The sequence below is a fragment of the Micromys minutus genome (genome assembly GCF_963924665.1).
Source record: "Micromys minutus genome assembly, chromosome: X".
Taxonomy (NCBI): Eukaryota; Metazoa; Chordata; class Mammalia; order Rodentia; family Muridae; genus Micromys; species Micromys minutus.
The window spans coordinates 128362500-128372295 of record NC_137970.1 but is presented as its reverse complement, the minus strand read 5'-3'; the positions used below and the strand labels follow the sequence as shown (position 1 = coordinate 128372295).

The 9796-nt window shown below is 37.7% G+C and overlaps 1 protein-coding gene across 3 annotated transcripts in view; it reads right to left on the bottom strand.

The window, feature by feature from the left end:
• Positions 1–9796, bottom strand: part of VAMP7 (vesicle associated membrane protein 7) — a 36818-nt gene that overhangs the window by 2 nt on the left and 27020 nt on the right. For all 3 annotated transcript variants that reach the window (XM_080910921.1, XM_080910923.1, XM_080910922.1), the window contains exons 7-8: positions 1250–1342; positions 1–218 (exon numbers count right to left, since the gene is read on the bottom strand). The exon at positions 1–218 is cut by the window's left edge and continues 2 nt beyond it. In XM_080910921.1, coding sequence (XP_080767047.1) covers positions 150–218; positions 1250–1342 — 162 coding nt within the window. In that variant the 3' untranslated portion in view covers positions 1–149. The remainder of the gene's footprint in view (positions 219–1249; positions 1343–9796) is intronic.

Below are 9796 nucleotides of genomic sequence, written 5' to 3'. Positions count from 1 at the left end.
AAAGATTAAAACAAAAAAAAAAAAAAAAAGAAAAGAAAAGAAGATTAAAGAAACTGGCAATTTCTGAGAGTAGTGAAAAGCCAAAGTCACATGGATTTCCTTTGTCTCCTTTCACTCTCATATCCTTGGTTAATGGCAATTTTTCTTTCTTATTTCTTCACACAGCTTGGCCATGTAAACCCACCACAGAGAGGAGACACAATGATATAGATGAACACCTGGAAGGAGAAAGAAAGCAATTTTACTTACATGACTATCACAAGATTTACAGACCTCATTAAAGAAACACTACCAGTACTAGGAGAGCAATAGCTCTTCAATAATGTAACTAATAGCGACACTATATAAAAAGTATTATGAAGACAGATTTTATTATTTTCTTTTAAAAATGTTGGCATCTAAAATATGGTGGCATGCAGATTCATGGTTCTGTAAACTATCAAAGAAGTGTATGTACATAATACACTTCTTGGGTTATGACTGAATCAATACAAAGCATATCACATAGCTAACAAATGTTAGTTGAATAGATGAAATCACATATTAATTCCTATATAATTCTATTAGTAGGCTGAACTAGTTAAAAATTTTACATACTAAATGTGTGTCAATGTATATGCAGAAGTTAGAGAACCTTCAGTGTTCTCCTCTACTGTTTTCCTATATATTTTTTGAAACCAAGTCTCTTACTGGCTATGAAGCTCACCCTTTCAACTAGGTTGTGTTACTAAACAAGGTCTCAGGATCTACATGTCTAGATTGCACATGCTGGGATTAAAGACATCCATGGTTATGTCTAGGCTTTTAGGTAGGTCTTGGAGATTTTTTATTTATCTCATTATGCACAAAAATTCTTAACAGGATAAAAAGGAGTTTAAGTGGAGGGTGATATTTAATGCAGATTTCATAAGAAAAGATATTTCATGGTCATGTATTTTATGATTAAAAGGTGAATGTAGGGCGGGAGAGCTGGCTCAGCAGTTAAGAGCACTGACTGCTCTTCCAGAGGTCCTGAATTCAGTTCCCAGCAACCACATGGTGGCTCACAACCATCTGTATTGGGATCCAATACCCTCTTCTGGTGTCTGAAGACAACAATGTACTCATATATGGAAAGAAAATAAATAAATAAATCTTTAAAGAACGATGAATGTAGCCAAATTGAAGTGATAATCAATAAAGAATCCTGGCACCCAATTTCTTAAAGTGTCAAAAATAAGCTCATATACTAAGAAGCGGAAAAACTTACAATTGATACGATGATGATGATGATAGTGAGCTTGATATTCTTCATACACATGGCACGAGCAAGATTTCTGCTGGTAGTTTTGAAAGTGACAGACTAGAAAACAATCATCAGTTGTTTTATTCTTCTCAGTGACTGTATGAATAATTTGTAGTAACAACATGCAAGTTTTAATTTTAATCAATTCTCTCACTTTTATGGTTCTAAAGATGGAACCCAGGGTACCAGATCATAATAAATAAGATATATAAAAAGAATATCTTGTGTCATGCATTGCAAAAGCATTTACATGTCAATAAAAATAAAAAAAAGTTTTGGACAATGAGCTGAGGCAGGAAACAGGAGATCAGAGTTGGGAGTGATGGGGGAGATGGAGGCAGAGAGAAAGAGAGACACAGAGAGACAGAGGGAGAGACCTACTGATTCTCGGAGTCAGGTACACGGGAGATTCACTTGGACAGAGAGAAAGACAGTTGCTAAAACCTGAGGATAACAAAGAGCTATACTACCGAACCAGAGTCCAAGCCCAATTTTCACTAGGTCCGTTTAAATTTAAATATCTTTCTTTCCTCTTCCTTCTCTTTTCAAGTAGAAACTGATCATTCAGAATCAGTAGCTACCCAGAACAGAGTTCTTTGAAATCTATAATAATCAACAGGAACTCACTGACATAGCTTAACTTCTTTTTCTTCTCTTTGTAGCAATGAACAAGTGATTTTTTTTAAACAGGGAAAAATGTTTCTATTTTAAATTTTTAATAAGAAAGTCTTATTCCAAACCAATTGGCTACAAGCATATTAGTTGATTCTATATAGCATGATCTTTGGGTTTTGAACCACACATATAAATGTTTGATTTTCCTAGGAACATAGGTATTTATTTATTGTTAAAAACCCATAGGACCACATTCCTTCAGTTATCCATTTTCTTTTAAATCATGACTTTTTCAGAGTAAAGCATTTTCACCAAGACATAAGAAGTTTAAAACAAATAGGTAAACAAATAATGAAATGTAGTAATTACCTAGCAATTCTACTCCTAGGTATACTGTATAAAAGTTATTATGTGAAAGCTCAAAAGAGCCATATAAAAATGTTTTGGGTGATCAGAACTCAGGATCTGCCCAGGGAAGGCTGAGCTTGCAGGTCAGCTGCACAGGCACTTTTACACCTGGACCAAGAGTGAGCCTGATCGATAGGCCCTGCGAGTGTTCAGCGAGGGAACTCAAAGAGTTCTCGGAGCATAGAGAGCATGGTGCTCTCTGGAAAAGGGTCCTTTTTGGCCTAGAGAAAGAGCCTGGTCTCCACCATTAGGACTCAGGACCTGTGGGCAGAGGGTTGAGCTACCAGAACAGCCTCACAAGAGCTCTCACACCTGAGCGCTCGAAGACAGAACTGAATCACTGACATCAGAACTCACTGCTTGCTCACAAAGAGCAGAACACCCAGGAACAATCTCCCTCCTGAGCCCACCGGCCCTCACAGCCACAGAAGAGACAGGTGCAAGTAGTGACAACAAGATAGATGACCTATAATCACAGATAACAAGATGGCAAGAGGAAAGTGAAAGAACTTAAGCAATGGAAACCAAGACAACCTGGCAACATCAGAATCCAGCTCTCCCAACACAGCAAGTAGTGGACTGCCAAATACACCAGAAAAACAAGACATAGACTTGAAATCATACTTCATGATGATGATGGAGATCTTCGAGAACCACATAAATAACTCCCTTGAACAATTACAGGAGAACCACAAGAAATCATTCAAAGAACTACAGGAAAACACAAACAAACAGGGGAAGGAACTGAAAATGTAAATAGAAACAATAAAGAAAACACAAAGAGACAACCCTGGAGATAGAAAACCTAAAAAAGAAATCAGGAGTCACAGATGCATTACCAACAGACTACAAGAGATGGAAGTGAGGATCTCAGGGGCCAAAACAACATTGAAAACATAGACAAAACAGTCAGAGAAGATGAAAAATCAAAAAGTTCCTAACTCAAAATATTCAGGAGATCCAGGACACAATGAGAAGACCAAACGTAAGGATAATAGGAATAGAAGAGGGCAAAGAATATCAACTAAGAGGCACAGTAAATATCTTCAACAAAATCATAGAAGAAAACTTCCTCTGCCCTTAAGAACAAGATGACCATGAGCATAAAAGAAGCCAACAGAACTTCAAACAGATTGGACCAGAAAAGAAATCCATCCTAACATATAATAGTCAAAACACCAAGTGTTCAAAACAAATACGAAAAGCTGTAAGGGAAAAAGGACAGTGAAAGCTAGAAGATCCTGGACAGACATCATACAGACGCTACAGCAAAACTTTCAATTACATTAGATGGAGAGACCAGGATATTCTAGGACAAAACCAAATTTATACAATATCTGTCCATAAATCCAGCCCTAAAAAAGATAATAGATGGAAAACCCAACACAATGAGGGAAACTACACCCTAGGAAAAGCAAGAAAATAAGAATGCAAGAAAACCAAAAGGAGAAAAACACACAGACATAATTCTACATCTAACAACAAAAATAACAGGAAACAACCATCACTATTCCTTAATATCTGTTAACATAAATGGACTCAATTCTCCAATAAAGAGACATAGACTATCAGACTGGATAAGTAAACAAGATCCAGCATTTTGCTGCATACAGGAAACTCATCTCAGAGACAAAGACAGACAGTGTCTCAGAGTAAAAGGCTGGGAAAAAACTTCCAAGCAAATTGCCCCAAGAAACAAGTTGGCATAGCCACCCTAATACCGAATAAAATAGATTTCAACCAAAAGTTATCAAAAAAGATAAGGAAGGACACTTTTTACTCATAACTGGAAAGATCTATCAAGATGAACTCTCCATCCTGAACATCTATGCTCCAAATACAAGAGCACCAATATTCATTAAAGAAACCCTACTAGAGCTCAAAGCATATATTGCACCATACACAATAATAGTAGAAGACTTCAACACCCCACTCCTATCAATGGACAGATCATGGAAGCAGGAACTGAACAGAAACACAGTGAAACTAGCAGAGGTTATGAGCCAGTTGGAATTAACAGACATCTACAGAACATTTCATAATAAAACAAAAGAATATACCTTCTTCCCAGCACCTCATGGCACCTTTTCCAAAACTGACAATACAGTCAGTCACAAAACAAGCCTCAATAGGTATAAGAAGAATGAAATACTCCCATTCATTCTATCAGATCACCATGGACTAAGGCTGGTCTTTAATGAAAACAAAGACAACAAAAAGCCCATATACACATGGAAGCTGAACAATGCTCTACTCAACAATAGCATAGTCAAGGAAAAAAATAAAGAAAAAAATTAAGGATTTTTTAGAATTTAATGAAAACGAAAGCACAACATACACAAACATATGGCATGCAATGAAAGCAGTACTAAGACTCATGGTTCTGAGTACCTCCAAAAAGAAACTGGAGAGACCATACACTAGCAAACTGATAGCACAGCTGAAAGCTCTAGAACAAAAAGAAGCAGATACACCCAAGAGGAGTAGAGGGCAAGAAATAATCAAACTCAGAGCAGAAATCAACCAGGTAGAAACAAAAAGAACCATATAAAGAATCAACAAAACTAGGAGAAAATCAACAAGATGGATAAACCCTTAGCCAGACTAACTAGAGGGCACAGAGAAAGTATCCAAATTAACAAATTCAGAAATGAAAGGGGAGACATGTAGGGAGACGTTTGTGCCACACCCAAACATGGTGCCGGCTTCCCGCCGAGAACTCAGCCAAGAGACTTAATGCGCATGCGCCACATACGTCCGCCACATAGCCCACTCTCGGGGCATACTATTGAGTTACTGGAGGGCGCACCAATCAGGTAGCAACATGAGTCTCCTAGGCATATATAGCAGTGCATTTCTCCCCCACGTGGAGAGGAAGATAGTGAAGAGATTGCGGGAGACCCCACGTGGAGGGATGGCGGAGAGGTACCACGTGGAGAGAGACCCGATAGGAGAAATTGCGGGAGATCCCACGTGGAGAGAGACTGGGCAGAGAGATCGCACGTGGGGGACTGCGCGTGAGAGGTCGCCTAGACAGTAGAACCCGGTAGGGAGTCCCCGGCTCAGAGAGAAGTTTCCTGCTCAAGAAGCCCCCTGCTCAAAGTGCTGTACAATAAAGGTTATCCGCAGAAGAACCTGTTTGTTGCACGCCTGTTCCTAGCGGCGGGAAGCGTGGGCGCGTGACAGAGACATAACAACAGAGACTGAGGAAATTCAAGAAATCATCAGATCCTACTACAAAAGCCTATACTCAACAAAACTGAAAAATCTTGAGGAAATGAACAAATTTCTAGACAGATACCAGATACCAAAGTTAAATCAGGATCAGATAAACCATCTAAACAATCCCATAACACCTAAAAAGTAGAATCAGTGATCAAAAACCTCCCAAACAAAAAAAGCCCAGGACCAGATGGATTCAGTGCAGAACGCTATCAAAACTTCATAGAAGACCTAATAGCAATACTCTCCAAACTATTCCACAAGATAGAGACAGAGAGAACACTACCCAACTCATTCTATGAAGCCACAATTACTCACATTCCTAAAACACAAAGACACTACAAAGAAAGAGAACTTCAGACCAATCTCCCTCATAAACAGTTATGCAAGAATACTCAATAAAATTCTTGCAAACCAAATCCAAGGACACATCAAAATGATCATTCACCATGATCAAGTAGGCTTCATCCCTGGGATGCAGGGATGGTTCAATATACAGAAATCCATCAACATAATCCACCATGTAAACAATCTCAAAGGAAAAAAAAAAACATGATCATCTCACTAGATGCTGAGAACGTATTTGACAAAATCCAACATCACTTCATGTTAAAAGTCTTGGAAAGAACAGGAATCCAAGGTCCATACCAAAACATAGTAAAAGCAATATACAGCAAACCAGTAGCAAACATCAAATAAACAGTGAAAAACTTGAAGCAATCGCACTATAATCAGGAACTAGACAAGGCTGCCCACTCTCCCCCTACCTATTCAATATAGTACTGGAAATCCTGGCCAGAGCAATTAGACAAAAAAATGGAGGTCAACAGGATATAAATTGGAAAGAAAGAAGTCAAAATATCACTATTTGCCGATGACATGATGGTATACTTACTTAAGTGACCCCAAAAATTCCACCAGAATTTTTGGGGTCACTTAAGTAAACTTTTGCAGCTGATAAACAACTTCAGCAAAATGGATGGATATAAAATTAACTCAAACAAATCAGTAGCCTTCCCCCACTCATGCTGAGAATGAAATTAGGGAAAAGATACCCTTCACAATAGTCACAAACAATATGAAATATCTTGGTGTGACTCTAACTAAGCAAGTGAAAGACATACATGACAAGAACTTCAAATCTCTGAAGAAGGAAATTGAAGATCTCAGAAAATGGAAAGATCTCCCATGCTCATGGATTGGAAGGATCAACATTGTAAAAATGGCCATCTTACCAAAAGCAATCTACAGATTCAATGCAATCCCCATCAAAATTCCAACTCAATTCTTCTTAGATTTGGAAAGAGCAATTTGCAAATTAATCTGGAATAAAAAAAATCTAAAATAGCAAAATCTATTCTCAACAACAAAAGAAAAAAAAAAAAACTTTTGCGGGAATCACCATCCCGGACCTCAAGCTATGTTACAAGGCAATTGTGTTAAAAACCACATGGTATCAGTACAGAGATAGGCAGGTAGATCAATGGAACAGAAGAAAAGATCAAGAAATGAACTCTCATACATATGGTTACTTGATCTTTGATAAAGGAGCTGAAAACATTCAATGGAAAAAGGACAGTCTATTCAACAAATGGTGTCTCAACTGGCAGTCACCATGCATAATTATGCAAATGGATCCTTTCTTATCTCCTTGTACAAAGCTCAAGTGCAAGTGGATAAAAGATCTCTATATAAAACCAGGTACACTGAAATTATTAGAGAGAAAGTGGGGAACAGGGGAAATTTCTTGAACAGAACACCAATGGCTTATGCTCTAAGATCAAGAATCAATAAATGGGACTTCATGAGATTGCAAAGTTTCTGTAAGGCTAAGAAGGGCAGCCAACACACTGAGAAAGAATCTTTACCAATCCCACATCTGACAGAGGTTTAATATCTAATATATACAAAGAACTCAAGAAGTTAAACTCCAGAGAATCAAATAATCCCTTTAAAAATTGGGTACAGAGCTAAACAAAGAATTCTTATCTGAGGAATATCAAATGGCTGAGAAGCACCTAAGGAAATGTTCAACATCCCTAGTCATCAGGGAAATACAAATCAAAACAAGCCTGAAATTCCACCTCATACCAGTCAGAATGGCTCAGATCAAAATCTCAGATGACAGCAGATGCTGGTGAGGATGCGGAGAAAGAGGAACACTTCTCCACTGTTGGTGGGTTTTAAACTGGTACAACCACTCTGGAAATCAGTCTAGCAGTTTCTCAGAAAATTGGACATAGTACTACCTAAAGACCCAGTTATTCCATTTCTGGGCATTTACCCCAAAAGATGCTCCAACATATAACAAGGACACATGCTCCACCATATTTATAGCAGCCTTATTTATAATAGCCAGAAGGTGGAAAGAACCCAGATGTCCTTCAGTAGATGGATACAGAAATTGTGGTACATTTACATAATGGAGTACTACTCAGCTGTTAGAAACAATGACTTAACCAAATTCCTAGGCAAATAGATGCAACTAGAGATTATCATCCTGAGTGAGGTAACCTAGTCACAAAAGAACAGACATAATATGTACTCACTGATAATTGGATACTAAACCCAGAAAGCTCTGAACACCCCAGAAACAACTCACAGACCATATGAAGCTCAAAAAGAAGGAAGACCAAAATGTGGAAGCCTCAGTCCTTCTTAGAAAAAAATAAGTATATAGCATCCTCTTGGAGTGTGGTACATAGCAATCCTTGGTATTTAAAAATCATTGTGTTTAATCTTTATACACCAAAAGAACTTTGACTATTTCCCTGTTACGTTTTGTTTTATATATTCTTTATGCTCATTGAAACTAGTAAGTTTTCAATTAATACTATCAAACCTTAAAAAAAATCAAGTACTGAGAAAAAAATACTCCTATAGTTTTATGCAAAAATGTTTTTAAAATCTGTACATTTATCTCTGTTTTTTAAAATAAAGTTGTTAAAAAATAAAATAAAATAAAACAAAACTGGAAAAGATGTTTTGGGCTATTTTTTCATATCCCAAAGTGGAAACTACCAAATATCCATAAACCATAATGAATTACTGTATAATAATCGAAACAATTTACTAATATATTTAAAGAGTCAGTAAGCATGTCATGGATCAGTGTCAAAATTCTGACAGAAAGAAAAATAGAGTAAATATTATAGCTTCTTTTTATAGTTTTTGTAGACAGGGCATGATAGTTTGAATATGGTTGGCCCATGGTAAGTGGAGCTATTAGGAGATACAGCCTTTTGGGGATATGGCCTTGTTGGAGGAAGTGTGTCACTGTATAGGTAGGTTTTGAGGTCTCCTAATGGTCAAGTTCTACCCAGTGCAGAAGAGAGACTCTTCTTGGCTGCCTGAAGAAGACAGTCCCCTTCTGCCTGCCTTCAGATCAAGTTGTAGAACTCTCAGCTCCTTCTTAGCACCATGTCTTCCTAGATACTGCCATGTTTCCCTCCATGATGATAATGGAATGAACCTCATAAACTATAACCCAGCCCCAATTAAATGTTGATCTTTATAAATGTTGCCTGGGTCATGGTGTCTCTTAACAGCAATGAAACCGTAACTAAAACAGAAGTTGGTACCAGGCAATGGGGTATTGCTGTAATAGGCTTGACCATGTTTGTGCTTAGAGAAATGTGAATATGGAAAGTAGTAGAATGCATTAGGTGGGGTTCAGTGGGCCATCCTAGTAGGAACATGGAAGACAGTGGTGCTGAGGGTGATTTGAACTTCGGGGGCTTGGCTCAAGAGGTTTCAGAAATTTTAATATGTTGCCTAGAGATCATTCTTGTGATATTTTGGTGAAGAATGTGGCTGTTTTTTGTCCTTGTCCCAAGAGTCTGCCTGAGACTAAGGTAAAGAGGTTTTGATTAATTAACTGACAAAGGAAGTCTCAAAACAAACAACACCCCCCCCCCCCCCGTTTGGAATTTGTCCTTGTAGTTCACCCTTATGAGGAACATTTTGATCAAGCATAGTAAGGTTAGAAAGGAAAAATACAAAACACATGGTTCAAAGAATAAAGAGGAACCAGGAAGTGAGATGGAGTTAAATCATGTGTTTAAGGATATTAAATGGAATTAAGGGAGTGGTGACCTCAGGTTGTGATACAACTCAGCTAAGTTTTTTATTCTGGGGTCTGTAGTTGAACAAGGGACAGTTATATCATGTTGGGGAAAGTTATGACCTGTTATTGTTTTTATTTAGATATAAGGAGATAGAAATGATTGTGTGTGAAATTGGCAAAAAGTGGACTGTGATGGTTAT